General features: G+C 37.6%; 1 protein-coding gene across 1 annotated transcript in view; it reads left to right on the top strand.

The window, feature by feature from the left end:
* Nucleotides 1-20,193, top strand: part of LOC104463859 (collagen alpha-1(XXIV) chain-like) — a 29,369-nt gene extending 9,176 nt beyond the window's left edge. The window contains exons 7-19 of the mRNA XM_010076362.1: nucleotides 2,908-3,015; nucleotides 4,473-4,580; nucleotides 4,670-4,723; nucleotides 5,019-5,081; nucleotides 6,275-6,328; nucleotides 7,920-7,955; nucleotides 13,519-13,554; nucleotides 13,651-13,677; nucleotides 14,773-14,838; nucleotides 15,652-15,820; nucleotides 17,103-17,212; nucleotides 18,126-18,341; nucleotides 19,922-20,193. Of these exons, the coding sequence (XP_010074664.1) occupies nucleotides 2,908-3,015; nucleotides 4,473-4,580; nucleotides 4,670-4,723; nucleotides 5,019-5,081; nucleotides 6,275-6,328; nucleotides 7,920-7,955; nucleotides 13,519-13,554; nucleotides 13,651-13,677; nucleotides 14,773-14,838; nucleotides 15,652-15,820; nucleotides 17,103-17,212; nucleotides 18,126-18,341; nucleotides 19,922-20,068 (1,194 nt within the window). The 3' untranslated portion in view covers nucleotides 20,069-20,193. The remainder of the gene's footprint in view (nucleotides 1-2,907; nucleotides 3,016-4,472; nucleotides 4,581-4,669; nucleotides 4,724-5,018; nucleotides 5,082-6,274; nucleotides 6,329-7,919; nucleotides 7,956-13,518; nucleotides 13,555-13,650; nucleotides 13,678-14,772; nucleotides 14,839-15,651; nucleotides 15,821-17,102; nucleotides 17,213-18,125; nucleotides 18,342-19,921) is intronic.
* Nucleotides 20,194-20,455: the final 262 nt, after the last annotated feature.

Raw genomic sequence — 20,455 nt, 5'->3', positions numbered from 1 at the left:
AAGCCTGGGCTGTCAGGGAAGCCTGGCCCTAAGGTAAATTGCTTTCAGCATTAGCCCGCTTTATGTCATTTTGCATTACAAGTTTTCTGAGGTTAGGATACTTAAACAGAAGGAACCATTCTGTGTTCCTTGAGCATCTTGAAAATTAGACCAATTCTTTGTTTTCTTTTTCTTTTGCTCCTGATATTCTGCCCAGGATGTAAAGTTACCATAAGGGAAATGTGCTGTGAGAAGGACTATTTCATTAGCATACGTTAGTAGTAACTACAGCTGAGTGAAAATGCTTTCTTAATGAGAGAGGCTTCACAGTTCTGTTCCCAAAAATGAGCCAGCCACAGACCCCAACTGAGACCGTTTCCTCTCAGGCCCTGACATAATCCCATATTTTCCTTCTTGTCTTTGAATTTGTAACTCACACACACCCGCTCACCCGATCACCCTCCTCCCCCCCCCCCCCCCCCCCGGGAGCAGGGGGGAGGTAAAGGGAAAAAAAGGACACGTGGGTTGAGATAAGGACAATTTAATAACTAAACTACAATAATACTGCAAATAATACTATACACAAATATACAAATGAGTGATACACAGTGATACTGCCCCCCCACCCGATGACCAAGGCTCAGCCTGTTCCCAGCTAATGATCCCAAAGCAGGGAGAGTCCCAAAACCGCACTCACGGAACGGAGATAACAGTCCAAGTGTCCCAGACCAAGAGCTGACTGGGGTGGGGGGGGAAGGCCTTGGGAGAGCGACCACCTGGAGTGAGATGACCCGGAGCAAAAGAGATCCGGAACCAAAAAGGGCCGATCTTCCAGAGGGTCCTCACCTATATACTGGGCATGACGTGTATGTTATAGATTATTGGCCACTCTGGGTCTCAATCCCGAACCTAAGATCAAATCCTGGGCTGGTAACTGGGGCTGTGCTCCCTCCCAGCTTCTCCTGTTCGCAGACAGCCAGAGAAGCTGAAAGACCTTGGCAGCCGCATAAACATCACTTTTTATCAGCTTTCTTCTGAGCACAAATCCAAAACACAGCCTCTTGATAGATATTGTGAAGAAAGTTAACGCTGTCTCAGCTTAACCCAGGACACACTGTTACAAGTATAAATTTCCACCTGATTGAACAAAGATAAAATTAAAGTTACCCGTAGGGGGCAGATGTACTCTGTTCAAGCCTCTCCAGTTTCAAAGTCCACTGAACCTCTGTCAAGTATTTAAACTTCTTCAGAGTTAGATTTAGCAGTATCACCCCAAAGAGTTCTTACATTTTTGCCTTTCCACTCAAAATGTCATCTTTCATATTAAAAAAAAAAGACTCCATTACTCCATATTAACAATATATAGTAGCATTACAATTCATAATAGAGTCTTTTAACTGATTTTTGCCACAATTAATAAAAAGAACAGAACTTTTACTATTTAAGTTTATCAGCCCATCAGGCTATAAGCCACAGTACCATATTCAAAAGCCCTGAAAATCACATCTAATATAAAAATCCTGTTTCACAAACCCCTTTTATTTCTATGAATGCTTAATGGAATGTCATATGAAATAAAAAAGAAGATATATGTATGTATATACTTCTACTAAATGACATCACAGAAACATTCATTTGCATAGTAGCAAATTTCCATTTAGTATTTTTTAACATGTCAAAATTGGCTTAACTCCACGTACTCAGTAACATGTCTTTTCATTTAAAAATAGTTGCTTTTGTTTACAGTCTGATCTTTCTCATACATTTTCATAACAAATATTCTGATCTTTCTTGATGTGGTAAAGTTATTGTATATTAATTGCTACAGAGTGTACACAATCATACTAGTATTGTCAGTATGTCTGGTATTTATAAATAAGCGTGTTGAATTTTGAAGGTTTCTGTGGGAAGGTAGTCTCATTTTGTTTCTTGATGTGGAGTTTGTTCATCTTGAAAAAATGAATACTGTGAATCTCAACCAGATTTTCAGACCATCTGTAATGAATGAACTCAGCATCTTGTTTTCATCAGGAGGAGCTCCTTATTGTAAGCTCAGAATCCTCAGATATCACACAACACTCATCTGAGAACCATCTCGTAGAGTCATCTTCTGTAATTAATGGATATTAGTGCTCTCTTCCTGCATACTTCAAAATAGATTTAGGAAAGAGTTAAATAGGGATCAGTGCTAAAGGCTATGAATCTGAACATGCACATTTTTAGGTCTGGGAAAAATTTCAGGTCTTTTATAAACTATTGTGCGTGATTCCCTGTGCAAGGTCAAAGCAGTCACCGGCATGCCTATGAGTGCTTCCATGTATATTGAACACACAATTACTGTGGACAAAAGATTGCTCACTATTTCTAGATCATTGGTGCCTAAGCTGGTGATCCAACCGGGCAACTGTTCCTATTTAGGAAGGTGCTAATAGGGAAGATGCCTTGCATAAGCCCAAAGAGGCAACTGGTTCTCTTGAATGTTCTCAGAAATCTTTCAAGGTCTAGGTAGGTGATCCCACACAAATGACATCACAATATATTTAGGGTAGGACAGAACAAGGTTTAACATGAACGCTGAACTGAAGTTCAGTGGGCTATGGCATGATTAGCGTTTGCTTTGCTGACAGTAGGTGGCTCTTAAACCATAATAACTTGACTCCTCAGAAACCTCAGTCCACCCCACAGTTAAAGCACATGTAGCTTTGTTGATAAGTATGATGGGATTTTGCTTTTGGAGTATTAGCAGAAATCCAGATGATACTGCTGGTTACTGTCTTTCCATATATTTTGGTGTTCCATCAGTGTGTGTCCATGTATATAGAAAGTATTAAGTGGCTTTCACTAATCTTATGTTATCTGCCTGTTTTAGCATACAATGAAAAAACGTGGTTGGCTGTTCTTCTAATCAATTATTTTCAATTTGTTAAGGGTAATAAAGGAAACTCAGGCTTACCAGGTCTGGCAGGTTATCCTGGAGCTCGAGGTCCCAAGGGATTGCCAGGCATGCCAGGGCCCATGGGAGCACCTGGACTAAAGGTACACACATGGGATCTTGTTGTTTAAGTACAGTATTAGTGATGCTGCTTAGTCTTCATACTGCATCCAGTGATTGTGGGATCACCATGCTGTTGTTAAACATATGAGTAATTGACATCAAACGTATTTGAATGGTAAGACTACGAGTTGTGCTGACCTCATTTCTATAAACTATAATTTGAAAACAGAGTTCACATCCATCTGGATGCTATTCCCAACTCCAGAAACCATTCAAAACACTTTGTATTTATTCACCCAAAGCTTTAGGGCCAAATGGTTCCTGACCTTTTTTTTAAACTTTTGTAATTACTATAACAGTTTGGATGATTTGAACATCTAAGCAATCTATTAGCAGAGAAGTACTGCAATTTCAAGCCTAAAGTCCGAAGTTTGGAGGCCAACCGGCATGTCTAGAATGTTCGTTTATCATAGGACTTGTTCAGCCCTGTCAGAAAGAAAAAAATCTGAGTGTGCTCCATTTTCCAGGCAGTTCCAGGTACCTGACATCAGCATATCCTCATATTAATTAGACTTATTTCAGTGGTAAAAGAAGCAAAGAATGGAACATTACAGATAATTTTCTCAATTTAGAATAGGGTATTTCATCTAAAATCATGATTTGCAGTGCTCCAATTGGTAAGCACTTTTTAGAATCTTAAGTTATTTGAAAACTGGGGGAGGGAAATACTGTCTGTTATCTTTTCATGAAAATATTTTAGTATAAACTGTATTCACTATTCGTAGTGTTTATTGCCAGTGCTCCCAGTCTGGATTTTTCTCCTTTGTCTAGACAATGAGCTGTAGGAGGTAGTTCCTGCTCAGAAATCCTTGCAATCCCAAAAAGACGGAATAGATGAGATGGGGGAAAACTGTTACCACATAGCACAAAAGAAACATTAAGAGTGGACATACTGAGTCACGCCAAAAGTCTGTCTTTGTTAGAGCATATGCATAAAGCAAGGGTGAAAGGTGTATATTCCCAGCCTTTATTGCAGCTCAGTAGCCTCCATGGTTTCTATGTATTTGATAGTCCTCAGAGGATTTCTCTTGCATGAACTTGTCTAGTTTCTATTTGAATTGATGTAAACTTTTAGTCTAACAGCAAGGACTTCCACAACTATTCTAGGCTTTGCTCAGAGGATTACTTTAAAAATTTACTTCTAACCTGCCTCTTCTGTATTTCATGTTGTGAATTTTAGTGCTTGCACAGAAACATGCCATACTGGAAATGATCCAACATATATGGTTTTTGTCTGTTTCCAAGTCAAGGAGCAGTCAAGTCACGCTTGCATTTTACTGAAAGTATAATTATTGAAAGCATTCCTGATGGAAATAAAATTATTGGAGTAGGTCTATTTCTTAGAGAGAAAACATATTCCACACTTCTGCCAGGAAACCAATCTTTACACTTAACAACTGTCATAATTGTAATAAATGTAATATCATCCTATTCACAGGGTGAGAAGGGGCTTCTGGGCCATCCAGGAAAGCGAGGAAAAAGAGGCCTTCCAGGATCACCAGGTGACCAAGGACCAGCAGGAGATGCTGGACTGAAAGGACAGACTGTACGTAATCAGAGCTCTGTTGATGCAAAACAAGTAGTCTGAGAGTTACTGATGTGAAATAATAGTAAGGATGCCTGCTTCTATTACAGGGAGAAGATGGAGATCAAGGTTTAATGGGGTTTCAAGGATTCCCAGGTCCAAAAGTATGTGCTCATTCTTTTCTGTTAGGTCTTAAGCCATTTATAGAGTGAGAACATTAGGAAAGCATAGAATTAATCGGCTTTAACAATAATTTGTTCAAAAATCTGTCTGAACGGTAGGAACATTGTAGGTAGAACTGTGTACTCGATGTCCAAAGACGAACATTCTGTGTCAGCATGCTTGGTATTTTCAGCGTTACTGCTCTTAGAATTATCTTACTTCCACTGATTACAAGAGATGAAAACAAGTGGATAGCTGATGTCCGTATTTGCCTAAACTGTTCCTTTGTCTTTTCAGGGTCCTGCAGGGGACATTGGCTTAGTTGGAATTCTGGGCCCAAAAGGTCCAACAGGCCAAGTTGTAAGTGTTGCATTCCGTGAAGGAGATTGTCAGGATGGCTTCCAAGTGGCACATGTTTTTAATTTAGGAAATAATCTTTTTTCTTATTAACAAGGCTGGAACCCTCTAACCAAACCTCTCTGAGACCCTGCCTCCACTAGAAGCCCTTTGCCTGTACTGCAACACTGCTGTGGTTGCAACATGGGTGCAGATATACAGAACTGGGCTCTTGTCTTGAAGGAAAAAAGCAATCTCTGCTAACAAAGTGTGGCTCTCCTAGTATAGTTTTATCTACATGAGTATCCTTATTGATGTCGTATCTTTATCTGTTGGGGTTGAACATTCTCTTTCTTCTTACTCCTAACAGTGTTGATTATATAACTCTGTCCTACAGCTAAAGAAAAAAGGGTTGAACTTTTCCTGCAGTAAGACAGTGATGTTCAAGCATTATTGATTAATAGGCAGTCTTTTTTTAGTATTTCCATTTTATCTATAAAGTTACTAAACTGCATAGCTCATTCTTCATGACACCTTCTTCATGACATCCTACTTTGCTACTCACCAAAACTGTGGAAGCATCTTTAGCTTTTGTAATATTGAGGAGTGTGCATCCAGCTTACAGCATCAAGTAAAAAAGGAAAAAGGGGGAAAGATTGCAGCATGGAAGGCCTTACAACAAAATGTTTTTCTCATATTGCTGCCATTGCCATCACAGAACTGAATTAGTTCAGTTATCCAGATGCACAGCAGCAGCTTTCTAATAGCTAAACATTCCTATGCAAGATAAACAGGAGAAATGAGCAGTTTGCTCTAAGTGAAATGGAACAGGAATGTAACAGGTTAGCAGCACTTATTGGCAGTCTTACAAGAGTACTTGTGGGCAGTAATATAGCTCAAAATACAGCTGATTGTAGCGCAATAAATATGTGCTCTTTCGTAATTAGAGTACTTAAGTTTTCACTGGTTTTAACACATCAGCTTTCACGTAAAAGAATGTGTGTGGGCCTTCCAAGCTTAACTATTACTAATTATTAAAATAATTGCCTTGCTGATTTTGTACCAATGTGCACTCAATATTCAGAAGAAGAATATCACCATGATCTTTTGGATATTTGCCAGGGCTGTGTGCTGAGCAGCTTTAAACCAGGACATGTAATGAGGATTTGGTTCATTTTAAAACATGGTGGACTAATAAATTCTTTGCTTGTTTACAGGGATATATTGGCCCTGTTGGTCAAGAAGGCATAACAGGCCCAACTGGCAGGCCTGTAAGTTTCCCTTCTCTTTTGCATAATTTGGTTATTTCACCTACCTTTATTTTTAATAATCTGTTTTGCAACTAGCAGTCTTCCCATTTTTCTATTTGCAAATAGCAACTAGCAGGATCATCTTCATGTTATACCATGCTGGTAAGCTAACATGTGTGACTCCAGCATCTGTAATACAAACAAGAAAAAAATGATGAAAAACAATGACAAAAATTCATTGCAATGGCCTTGTAAGTACAGTATACAGAGGGCATGCCTGCAGGGGTCAAGGTGTAAAACAGCACATAGTAACTGCCACATGAATATTCTTTCTCAACCTTAGGTCTGAGATGTATCTAAAGGGTATCCACACTCGGTTTCAATGTAGTTTACTTTTATGTGCTGATTGGGCTGAACTGTCCAGAGTGCCCCTCTAGACTCTCTTGGGGTGCCCACAGGCTCTTGCTGGGGTGTTCCAGGTGCTGGTGAGGTCCCTGTTACAACTCAAACATCTTCTTGGCCTTTCTGAAACCTTCAATGCACCCCACGTTCTCTGCAGTCGGGGAGCTCTGCCCTCATCCCTGTTTCCACCCCTTGTGGCGTTCCCTGTGCCAGAGACAGAGCAGTGTTCTGCAAAGGCACCCTCTGGCTCGTGTCTGCAGACCACCCCGCCATGTAAGGTAGTTTTAGAAGCTCTTTGTACCACCCAAGTTCCTTTGATCAACAAGACTTGGAGTGCATAAGAATGTGTAAAAATTTGAATAATAATCATAAAAATAACAGGAATATACAATAAAAGTAATCCATACAAATATTTACAGGTGAAAAAGAAAAGAGGAGGGAAATGTTCCTTCCATGATTAGACTATTCTTTCCAGCTGTTGGGAAGAAGACAATACTTTAATTGTTGCTGCACTCTTTGCAATCCCACTCAGGAGGAAAACTTTACAGTTGTGTATACTTGTATGATGGCTTTTAATAGACTTCATATTGAATGTAACAGTTTGCCATTATCATTAAGAAGTCATTACATTCAAAGATTCCTTCTGGGTGTTATGAAATGCTGCCATCAAGACGCCAAATTCTTCCAGAGAAGAATTGTAAGATTGTTACTGTCTTCAGAAACACAGTTTAAGTGCAAAACTGTCAAAAATGACACAGAGACAGAAAAACAGTGTCTAATCTGACTGTGGGAGGAGAACTAATGGGGTAATAAAAACAGATATGTAAACAATGGATTTCTTCAGTGACGGAGGGTACCGACTTCTGTGCTCTTCTCTTAAGATGGTGAAGCACTGATGTATGACAGTGGAGCAAATTGTAGAGAATACAGCTGATTGACAGGGAGAACACTGAAAGTTAAAATTACTGAGAAAAAAACCATACAATCCGAAAAAAACAACAGCTTTCCACATATAGGAATCACAAGATGTTTTCAAGTAATTTAGCTTTCTAATAGTACAGGAAAATTAAAGCCCCAGAGTTGTAAATACTTCCACAGATGAGACTGGACTTCTCATGTAAGCAGTATAACTCTCATGAATATTAATATGCTTATTTCAGTCCTAGGTGGCTAGAAAGCATACTGAATTAACAGCTTCCCTTTCTTACAGGGACCAAGAGGTGAAAAAGGCACACGGGGTGAAATGGTAAGATGAAACAACTTTTGTGCTCTCATATTTTTGGCTGTGTGAAAACTATTCCTATGTTATTCTGAATGTATTAGGGCGTGCTCTGAATGCCAGACAGTCGTGTTGTGCTCCTGGAGAGTGCTGGCCAAGAAAGCTCGTAGCGTGAGTCAAAAGTCTGACATTTTCTTCTTCAAGTTGACTTAAGTAGATCTGCCCAGTGGGTGTGTGCTGCCGGGCAGCATGGCCCCTGATCACAGAGCAGTCACATACTTCAAATCTGTCCCAGTTCAGATCTAAAAGAAAAATCCTGTGTCACATTTGTTGTCAGTGCTCCAGTGCCTTACAGCGGAGCATGCACACGCGTGTCCATACATCTATACGATCTTGTCTAGAGAGGGAGGAGGTCAGGAGAAGCCTAGATCTGAGAATGGGTGTCCGTGCCATGTATGCTAGCTGTAAGAGCAGTAGGAAGCATTGATAGGTTATGAAGTTGTCTTTCATTTTTCAGGAAGAATATTACATTAGGTTTTGTACATTAGTGTTTGATTTGATTAAAAAACTGTGTTAGAGTTAGTGAAGGCTCCAATTAATAATGGCTATGTGAGAAGAAATTATCATATTTACAGCACATATGAAAACAATGATAGTTGATACTTATGACACTACTTTATGTCAGGTTTATAAGTAGTTCCCTTTCCAGTAACTGGCCAATGTGATCTCGTTCCTGTTGCTCTTACCCTGCCTTTAGACCCACCTCACTTACAATCATTTAGTTTCTTCTGTCTTATTGTATTTTATTTCAGCAGCTACCTGTTTCCAATTCCAGCCTAAATGCCTTATACAATTTTTTAAAAATAAATCTGAAATATTCAAAATTGCTTAAAGAATTAAGGCTTGGAACTAAGTTTGCTGTACATCTCTTGGGGAACTTTCCTCTGATTCTAATGCTTTTGAGACAATTGCTATCTCAGAATAAGAGGAAAACTACTTCCTTAAGTTGTGCTGCCATTAAACCATTTTAACTATCTTTTTCTACTCTTTGTTCCTAAGAATTGTTATAACAGCATAGAGCTAAAAATGCTGACACTTAAAAAATAATAATAAAAAACATCCAAAATGGTGAACAAGAGACACCTGTTTCCATTATTGGTGCTGGTGTTAAAGAAGTTACTTCCTAAATAAGTTACTGAATTCATCAAGATGAATTCATGTCCTAAGACTGTCTTTAGAAGAATGTTTAATTTTAAATCATACACAGTGGCATTAGTTTATAATATGTAGCCCAGAAAAGGATTTATTTCCAACTATTTTCAGATACAAAGGAGAGAAAAGGATGTTCAACCAACTGTGTATTCCAAGCTTTAATTTATATCTTTAAAATTGATATTGGCATTCTTCTTAGAATGACAAAGATTTTAACTTTTTTGTAGCAGTCAAGTTTTAGCTACAGTTTTTAGTCTGTCAGGGATACAATGTTCCTTACTAGTAAGAAATGTCCTTTTGTCCCCTGAAAAACATAGAATGTAAAATCATGTCTCCTTCTTGAGGTCAGTGGTGAACCAAAGTTCAGGTCCTGTAGGCTATTTCTGGAGCAAAATTGGTAACGTAAAATTTTAAACAAAATTATATTTCAATTCAAAATATTAATATCACTGTGATTGAAACATTTAGAAAAACATGGAATACATTTTGGAATATAGTTTCATAATTCTGACATTTCTGAAAGTGTGTTTTAATTTTCTTTCTTTTTTTTTATTTCATGGCATGTAACATAATTCATTATAATATAGAGTCATGGGATAATGCAAGTTGTAAGGGACCTCAAGGCATTTCTCGACCAACCTCCTGTTTAAAAAAGGGTCAGCTCTGAGATCAGACCATGTTGCTCAGGGTTTTATTCAGCTGGGTCTTGAAAACTTCCAGGGATGGAGAACTGGACAACGTGTTCCAGTGCGTGACTCTCCTCACGGTGAAAAAAAGATACAATATGTTAAGGCATAATCTGTAATTTTCTATGATGATCTTTCATTTTAGTTTTACGATCGTTAATGGCAGCCACTACACTGTATTGTGTATCAGTCTGTTATATTGCAGGATGTTGTTAGGCTTTACCTATGATATGGTGACATAACATAAAATGACAGAAGTGGTCAGGGAAAGCTTAACATTAATAATTCTTGTTAAAAATAATTCCTGTTCCTTGGAAAATTTCAAAAGTCATGGCAAATATGTAAGTCCTTGGGATTGCTCATGTTTTCAAAGTTAAGCGTATGTATCACTGCATGTAAAATCAGGGCCTTACAGTATTAGAAAAAGATTGGAGTTTTGGCCTTTGAACTTCTGTACTAGCAATCAAAGTGGGTGATTAAAGAATTAAAAAGCACATTAAAACTATTCTCTGCTTTTGTTGTTATGAACTGGAATTACACCTTTCTCACTTAAATTCTAATGTGATCAAAGGGTAAATTAAGTAGATTTGTAAAGGTAATCCTGTGCATTCCAGTAAAGCATTTAGCAATTAACTTAATCCATGAAAAGTGTAATTTAACCTTATTTTGCTGCTCTACAACAGAAAGAACATTTATAACATGTCTACAGGATTGTCAACACACTCTGTGCAGTTTTGTTATATTTTAAAGGCTTGTAAAGGTAATTGATATAGCCCTCTGAAGTTCTGATGCAGTTAAGAAATGTAATATCCCCAAAGTAGTTTACTATAGTTAGCAAATAGCATTAAATATTTACCTTTTTTTCACATTGGTTTTATTGGTAAGCAGACAGTGAATCAAGACAAATCACATTCCTCTTTTGCAAAATATCTTAAATTCATTGGAACAGTGCAGGTTTAGACTTTTAAAATACTCAGTTCTGTCTCAGCAACCACTATAAATTTGAACTGTTCTTGTCCCAAGACTTTGAGTCTTAGAATTGTGACACATGCCAAGAACACTAATATTAACTGAAGCATTCAGTCATCTGAAAAATCCACTGGAATGTCTAAATCTCGGCATGCAGAACAAGGACATCTATTCATCAGAGAGCAGTGGTTACTTAGGGACAAACTGTTGAAGACTTTGTGCCTTGCCTTGACTTGGTGTTTGCATAATCAAGTCTTGAATCAAGATAAACAAATATGTCCTCACACTGCCAAATTAATCTCTCCAGTTTCTTTTCTACACTTTCTCTTTCATTTTATACTAAACATACTTCACCAAGCATGGTCGTACAGTTCAGTTAATATATCCACATGGGACTGAAGGTATCCTGCAGCAGTCTAACAGCACCTGAGTTGCTGATCTGATTAATTGAATGTGGAGGTCAGCCTTCTCAGCTGGGGTACAACAGTGTTGCTCTGTGAAACCCACTTGATTTGAAACAGGTGAGGGACTATGCCAAAACAGTGAATGTCATCTCTGCAAACTTCTCTCTCATCACTTTTGTAATAATTAATAACAATAATATTTTATGCCTATTTAATAGTAATATTTTCTATTTAATAGAAAATGTCAAGCTGTGCAATAATCAAACACAGAAGAGTAAAGGGAAGCTAGGTACTTGCCACAGAACCTACAGCATTTTCTATACTACTGTATATGCTAAAATGACTTATTCTTTGATTTCCATTTTCCAACATTAATCATTAATGTCTTTATAAAATATCAGTAAATATTTATCAAAAAGATGGCATAGATTCCCTTCTATAGGTATAAGGGGATGAAACATAAATAGGGCCAAGATGTATCAGTTGAAAAGCTGACAATATTTACAGTCCCTAGAGCTTATGCCATTAAGGTTGTCTTAGTTAAGTATCAGAAGACCATCCCTCTGAGCACACGGAAATTGCTTCAGTTTTGATTCTCCCCTGTTCTCCAAAGAACATGTATAAACCATGGGGCTCGACCTCAAAGCCATTTGCAGTCCCTAAACATAGCCTTGTTGGTATGGATCTGGTGCTAGGAATTACATGATGGCCCCCACTTTTCACACCCTTCATAGTCAGCACCTGAGCCCCAGGGGCATGGCCAGGGCAGGTGATGGGCTGGCACACTTAACTTGTGCAGCTGTGGAGGTCATTGTGACCCCTGACAAATGCATTCCCCAGTAGCTACCATGTGCTCTGCCTTATGAATATGTCTCAAGATAGCAAGAAATGTAGCTGGTGTTCTCCTAAGAGCTGATAAATTTGGTGCCTTGGTGACTTAAGTCACTCTTACCTGCTTTGAGATCCTTTTTTTAAATTTACATGAATCAGTGTTAATTGAGTCCTTAACCAATTCCAGCTGCCCTTGCTGGTGGCAGCATGAAGCACAGCCCAAGTTCAGCAGTTGTAGCAGGCAGTGACACTCGCACAGGTCTTGCTGTGATGCAGGAATACTTCTTATTACTATATTAAGTGATTTACAACTTAGTACCTCTTTGAGTAGATAGGTTTTGCAACGTTTGTCAGCATGACCATGTCAGATAAGATTATTTCTCTTTTGGCAAAGGCTAGCATGACTATACTGGTGTAAGAGGACTTTTGCTGGAACAGCTTATTGTGCTCAAATAATTGATACAACTAGCACTTGCTAAATAATATTTTGCTTAAATTAACTCAGTTACGTTAAAAGGTTTTACTAATACATGGTGCAGGTCTGGCCTACGCCTTTCATTCATCCTTCTATTTTGCTGGTATCAAAGCACTGCCACCTATTCTTTTCCTTGTCATTGTTCTTGCTATTGTTTATGTTACAGCAGCTCCTAGAGGCTTTGAGTGTATAGCGATTGAAGAAGAGAATCTAACAGAGACACAAGTATCACTGTAAATTAATAAATATTCATAATCATTACATCTTAATGTGAATAGTTGCTCAAAGAAAGGATAATTCAGATGGCGTTATTGCTTTTGGGAGGGTCCATGTCCAACCCTAATGAAAGCCCAAAATGTAGATTTAAGACTAAGTGCATTGTAGGCACTATAAGCTAGGGAAAAGCAGCTGTTCCTTCTCCTCTCCTCCCCACTACATAATCCTACACACGAAAATGATGCCACTTACGCTGAGGAAATAAGAGCATAACTTCTTTAGTATGAAGGAAGCCTGCAATACCACTGTTAAACAATGAACATAACATGTTCTGGTTGAAAATTGACACTGCTCATAAATGGGGATAAAAAATGCCTAGCAGATACTCATGGAATAAAGCAGATCAGTTAGTTTTTTACAACTACCCATAACATTATTTACAATGCTTTTATGATCACTCATCCCTTGTAGTACTTGTGTTGGCAACATGCATGTAATGCACAATATATAGCACATTATATATTAATACTTTTTATGACTTCCAGTGTTCCTTTGATATCAGAAGTAATTGGATAAACAGGTAACCAGAAACCCAGCAATTCATCCAGGAATATTCACACATTAACAGAGTATGGTGCTTTAACAATTTTAACTAATAATCTACATCTTTGCCAAAAACCAGTATCACATTTTCTGCATTGTACACATTGTGGTATTTTGTGATTTAAAAAAAAATACATAAATACAAAAGCAGAGATGCTTATCTAATTGTTTCATTTTATCTCAATTTCTTGTAGGGGCCTCAGGGACCTCAGGGCCAGCCAGGGCCACCTGTAAGTGGATTAAAAAAACATGTCTGTAATTTTCCATTGTGATTGCATTATATAAACATTTGAAGCACCTAATAGCTGGTTTCTCCCATTTTCCAGGGACCACCTGGACCACCAGGACCAAGAGTAAGTTCTGTAACAACTCTAATTTACAATACAGTCCTTTTTTGAAAGTGAAAATAGCAGGATCCTCTTCAAATGCGTTGCATCACTGCACATGAAATGCTAATACATTTTTCTACAACTTCCATCTCTACAGTAATACATTTTTTGAACCTTCCATCTTCCACTGTCAGTTCTGTTCTACCATGCTGTTGAGCCCTCAAGAGGCAATGTTCGTGGGCATGCTCATACTTTTGACATGGGTTAACTCCATCACTCTCTGAAAGGTTTTTCTCCTGTTCTGCATTTGAACACTCTGAAAGATAGCAACAGAAAGGTTTGTGCCATTTCTGGCCCAGGTGTTCTCCCTATGTAAGTATACACGCAGATAGTTTGTTAAGTGTGCCACCTGCTTCATTTAATCCCCAGTTAGGACAGGCTCAGTATCTGAAGTGTCCTAAAGATGTGATGATACATGTAATCTCAAAACAAATTGCAAGAACTAGATGCTTGTGGGGGTGACTTAATTCTTTAAAAATAAATAAAATTGTTGGCTGGGTCTAGTATATAGATCACACAAAGTGCAGAGAATGAAGATATGCAAGAAACAGGCTTCCTTCTTCAGAAGCTAGTTTGTCAGTCTTGGTATTCGTTCATGCATCATGAAGACTACTTGGATCTGTCAGCTGCTGGTGGCTGATTGAGATATTCTTTGTGTGCTTCTCTGTAAAGGAATAACACTTTTTCACACTTACCTGGATTGGTTTTCTTAAAGTGTATAAATCAAATGTCTGGGAGGAATAAGTTGGAACATTAGTCTGTAACAACTATTATAGAACCTTTTTTCCACGTTCCAGGAGTATCATCATTAAATTGTGTATGGGGGTACTAATAAAAATCAAAAATGCTTTATGTGCTTCTTCTGTGTGCATGCTTGCATTCTTAGAAATGGAAGGGAGGACCCTATTTTAAATGTAAGTGTTTGCAATGAATTATTTTCTAAAATGACAAAACAATGAAGGTATCATGTATGATTCTACGGTGCCCAAAGAATTTACCAACTGCATTTTAGAATATTCCTGTTCATCTCTTTATATTCTGTAATATCCTTTTTTTCAGAAACAAGTGGACATCAATGCTGCTGTTCAAGCTTTGATTGAGTCAAATGCTGCACTGCAGATGGAGGTAATATATTTCAATGTATTTACATTGTCATATAGGGTATGCAATTATAATTCTATGTTTTGAAGACAGAGCAGGGCTTCTTTACAAAGACTTATTTTAAAATGAATCATGAATAGCAAGTAATTACTGTAGAATATAATTAACATCCTAGGATTTATAGGATACAGTTGAAATGAAGTTCAGAAAAACAGGACTATTTCTACCTTTTTGTTATGATTGGCAGTAATGGGACTGTCACACACAGTGGACTGTATCTGACTTGGGAATTAATTGATGTGAAAGAGCAAACGACTTGGAAACTACCAGGTTATTCTGTTCAGCCACAGATAATGCTAGTGGCATTTAGGCCTTGATCCAAAAAATACTTATTATATGCAAGTGTGTGGTCCCATTGATTGCAAGAAAATTCCTTGCATGGGTGAAGTCAAATGTATTTGCATATATTTTCTAGGTTAGGTCTAAGAGTAGATTTCACTGTTTGGAATATGAAAATGCTAAGTGTACTTTAAAAATGCACTAATTTTTTCTTTTTTTCTTTTTTTTTTTCCTCATATCCATATTTTATGTCACGTCATAATGATGTATTTGTGTGATCTTAACCTGCCTGTAACTTCACTGCTCTGATAACTTTAATAAAATGTACTAATTTGTTTATTGGAGTATGTTACTCTTACCCTGGTTTATATGGCTGTTTGCATGCATTACAAATACTTTGCTTCTGTCTGGCTATTCAATGGCCCTTTAACTTTTACTGCATATGCTGTTGTTGCGATACTTCTGTGTGGTGACACATTTGCTAATGGCCCCTGGCAGAAATACCAGAATACTGAAGTAACTTTACTAGATCACAGTACAGAGATATTCAAAACACTGCACTACCTTAGCAATTTACTGCACAGCATCAAGAACCCCCTTGGCACAAGGGATAACCCAGCACGCGTCTGCAGGGATTTGCTCAACTGTGAACGTAAAGTGGCAGATGGTAAGTGTCCACTTTCATTAAAGCTTGAACACAACTAGGTTTTGAAGTGTGTTGTTTCCAAATGTTACTTTCTACATAAAAATTCTAATGCGTAGATCATTTTATTACATTCTGTTGTAGTGTGCCTGTCACAGCTATCGTTATTTTATGTTTAAGACAAAATATCTGCATTTTAAAGATAAGAGTATGTAGCTATCTAATATTATACAGATATTAGAGACATTTTATATGTACAAGTAAACAGAAGTGTCCAGCAAATTTGAAACTGAATCCAATTTTGTGATTAAAAGTTTCCCAAGTATTTATAGCTCATCTGCAATTAATTTTGTGTGGATCAGATTCTAGATTCCTAATGACAAAACTGTATACTATACACTACCACTGTCAGATACACTAACAGTTGTTGTATCCCAGAAAATCCTGAATCAATATTTGAAATCTGAAATAATTATTTAAACCTGTAATGTCAATACTGTGACATAATTCAGTTTTTGAGTGGCTAATAAAATAATGAATACCTGTAAATATCCCCATTATCAAGTATTAGCATTAACAAAAATGAGCCTAACCCTTATTAGAACTGTGGTCTCCTAAGTAAATCTCAGTCATTTAGGGCCATGGAGGTCACTGGCAGTCCTCCACTTCAGAGGATTACACACACCTGTATACATTGTAGAGCACAGGCTCACCCATACGTAACCATTAATTAAGGGAAGCTAAATCCTGATATAATTTGCATGGACAAAATTTTATTGTACCAAATCCCATGGATTCACAATCGCAAATACTCCTTATCACCATCACTAGGATATGTCGTGTAGAAGTGTCTGATGGGAGAAAGATAGTAGAGAAAGAAAGGATCTTCAAGATACTCTGAGAGCAAGAGAATTTAGATTGTTATTTTACATCCTGAACATAGTCTCAATATAAAGCCAAGCCCAAAGAAAAGAAGTTAAGTTTTAATACAGAAAGATCAGACAGGAAATACTGTTTATTCTCACTAGTTAGCTGTAGAAAGAGAAAACATTTTTGAAACTATGACGGTATTCAGAAGTCATTGTATATGTAATCAGAATTGAATGGTTATGATAATTTTGCTCAGTATCTGTTATTAGTAGAATTACAATAGTGAAAAGACTTTCGCCTTCCTTTTCTTTCATTTCCTAGTGAAGCCGTGGTGTTATTATATCTAATACTTGCCAAAAAGTATGAATTTTTAGCAAATTGTTTAGTAACAATTATATTTTTGTTTTATTTTCCATCTGGGATTACATACAAATAGGAAAATACTGGATTGACCCAAATATTGGATGTCCTTCTGATGCCATTGAAGTTTTCTGCAACTTCACTGCAGGTGGTCAGACATGTTTAATGCCACTGTCTGTGACAAAGGTATGCACTGCTTCCAGAGAGACTGTATCTGTGCTGCAACTCTGAAGAAATGAATGCTTATTTACTAAACTCATGAAAATATGTTAGATTTCAGGGGGATTTTAATGTGCATCACTGTGGAAAGACACGTTATGTATTCTGTTACAGAAGTCAGAGCTTTTCTGGAGACAATACATGTTAGTGTAACTCTCACTTTGTTCATTTACTCACCTTCCATGCTGATAGAATTATTTTGTTTTGCTTTATACTTTTTTTATACAAGGCATAAAAATAAGCCTGACATGCTTCTAAACTACATTAGTAACTCAACACGCAGGGCAGCGAAGTGTAGAGATGCTGAGGTCATTGCAATGAGAAGGAAGAAATTTATGACTACTTTCCAATGCTTAGCTACTTTTAAATGCCATTAGGCAGAAACTGATTTCCTTTATGTCGTAGTTCATGGTCTTCTTTACATGTTGTCCTTAAGCCCTTGGGAATAGAAATATTATATTTGTGGAGTTTTGCACGTACACTGTAGTCATTAAAGAGCATCAGAAATACCATAAAGTTCCCATAGATATTCCTACATTTGGAAAATCCCCGAATATGATCTAGTCTTGGAGAAATTTTTGTCGAATAGTGAGTAACTGTATTTTCTGTCTAGAATCAATGTATTAAGCATTAGCAAGTGTTTATATTTATGCTTTGAAAATGTCCCATGAAAGCTTCTGTTTATAGTAATCACTACAATAGAACCTAGCAGCTCTCCTGAAAGATACCTATTATGCTCTTGGGTACTGATCCCAATGTATAACATGTATACGTGCTCCCGTGCCTGAACACCATACATGTGTGCACATACTTTGTGTTGCTGTGGCCATTCAGCATAGTCCAGCTGTAAGTCTAACGATGCATTTCTCTTCAAACTTAGCTGGAGTTTGGCGTTGGAAAAGTGCAGATGAACTTCCTTCATTTACTGAGTTCAGAAGCAACCCACAGCATCACAGTTCACTGTCTGAACACACCGGCGTGGGGATTAAATGAAGCAGGTGGCCAGAAAACATCTGTTAGCTTCAAAGGATGGAATGGTCAAATATTTAAAGCAAATACACTGCATAAACCAAAGGTGCTTATGGATGAATGCATGGTAAATACTTTTTAGCACTAGCATTATTAAAACCATAAGAGTTACTGCTTAGGCATTATTAACTTCCTACAAATAAATAGCAATCATTTAGATTCACATCCCTTGAAGCTTACTTATTACATTGTTCTGCATATGTCTCTGCCAACCTTGTGATATTGTATTCAACATCTACCCAAACGTAAGAGCAATTGCAATAATACAGGGTATCTATACTTGCTGTTCACATTGAGTGTCATATATTTAAAGACTCTACTAAGACAACAGAGAGAGATCAGAATAGAAATAACTTTAGAAAGAGTTACTCTCAAAATGAAAATTCAAGCTTCAAGTAAGAGTTCTGTTGAGGTTATCTAAGACAAAATCTCAGGTTCAAACAGGCTGGACAACTAGATATCTTTAAATTCATTGACTATGAATCAGTTGTTTGGTTTTTTCATAAAATAATGATGGTTGGAAATTGACTCCATGGTTACCTAAAATATTAAATCATAGTTGTATTTCAAAAAAAATTGGAAGATCTTATAAATTTTCTAATGCCTATTAGGTTACCCCATTCACCAAGATGTGAGCCATTTGGTAAATGTCTTGGTAGAACACTATGAAATATAGCAGCCAAGCACTTCACACTTTCAGTATTTTATAGCTTTACGTTCATTTACAATAATGAAAGATGTGAGACTGGTTCCAAATCAATACAGGAGTGTTAACTGAGATTTTTAAACTCAAGACAGAAAGTGGTTTTATTGAGGCACTTCAAAGCTGTTATACTGCCAACCTTTGTTAGCAGACGCTAGTGAGATACTCTAGCCTGTGTCATGCAGCTAAGGTATGGCCATTGAAGCCCCTTCTCCCCACCTCCCAGTGGTGGCTGTTGAGAGGTGCCTGTGAGATTCTGTGAGGTCTGGCACTTCTTCTGTGGGAAACTATGTATTGTACAGATCTGCTGAAGAATTTCACACTTTTCCCTCTCTGCAGGGACTTCGCTTTTCAGTGGTGTCCACTGTACCTGATAGTTTTTAAGAATGGAGTGGTTGCCAACATCAAGACACTCCCAGCCTCAGGCAATGTTATAATGTTATTTTATAATTTTTATGAGGTATCAGGTTTTGATTGAGATTTTTAAAGGAGTAGAATAATCAATAAAAAATTCATGGCAAAATGCAGCTCCCGTTCCCTGCGATTATGCTTTAAGGGCCTACAAAGTGCCTGTAGAGTTCATAACCGGAGACCTACTGTTCAGATTCAGAGGTGAAGTTAGCAAAAGATTCAAGAGTCTGTATTAGCCCAGGACTGCTTGCAAGGTGACAGGCACTCAGAACTGGTCCCAGTTGCACGGTGTCTGCATCCACTCCAGTTGATTCCAGGCTGGGCTTTTTTGCAGTTACAGTTTTGCCAGGAGTGCCTGTGGTATTGAATGGGAGAAATGGTATTTGTTAAATTACACAGGTTTTTTAGGAACTGCTGGGAGAAGAAATGTTCCTGTACACTTCTCCTCCTCTCTCTCTTTAAGCACAATTTCCATTTGTGTTTTGCAGGTCACCTTTGATATGAATCTAACATTCTGCTTCTGTGTGTTGCAGATTGCAGATGGCAGCTGGCACAAGACACAGTTCTTTTTTCACACTCAGGACACTAATCAGCTTCCAGTTGTTCAAGTTAACGCACTTCCTCATCTCAAACCAGGACAGCAGCACTTCATAGAAAGTGGTTCAGTGTGCTTCCTTTAAGGTTTCTGTCGTGCTTTTTGTGTGTCAACGTGGAATTGCTGCATTGAATGAATGCAAAAGTAGTGATCCATTAGGGAACTGAAGAATCATTTTGAACAGTGTTGGTTAAAGAACTTCAGGAAGAAAAAAAGACTTCCTCCTAAGGAGAAACGGCATTGAAAAAGAAGAGAAAGGAAGGAAGAAAAGACTACAACAGTTTCCATAAAGTATTTTTTAAAAATTGGTTGGTGCTTTCTTGTGTAATTTCCTGGAACTGACAATCTGAACATGGAATTTTTCAGGACCTCTAGTGTTCTTAGCAATCTCTTTAACAGCACTGCAAAAAAAAACATCCCAAGGAAAGCTGGAGAAATACAATACTGGAGCAATACTGGCTAATGCTCCTAA

The sequence above is a fragment of the Pterocles gutturalis genome, unplaced genomic scaffold, assembly GCF_000699245.1.
Source record: "Pterocles gutturalis isolate BGI_N339 unplaced genomic scaffold, ASM69924v1 scaffold24478, whole genome shotgun sequence".
NCBI lineage: Eukaryota > Metazoa > Chordata > Aves > Pterocliformes > Pteroclidae > Pterocles > Pterocles gutturalis.
The sequence above is the reverse complement of the archived record's forward strand: the minus strand, read 5'-3'. Positions and strand labels throughout refer to the sequence as shown.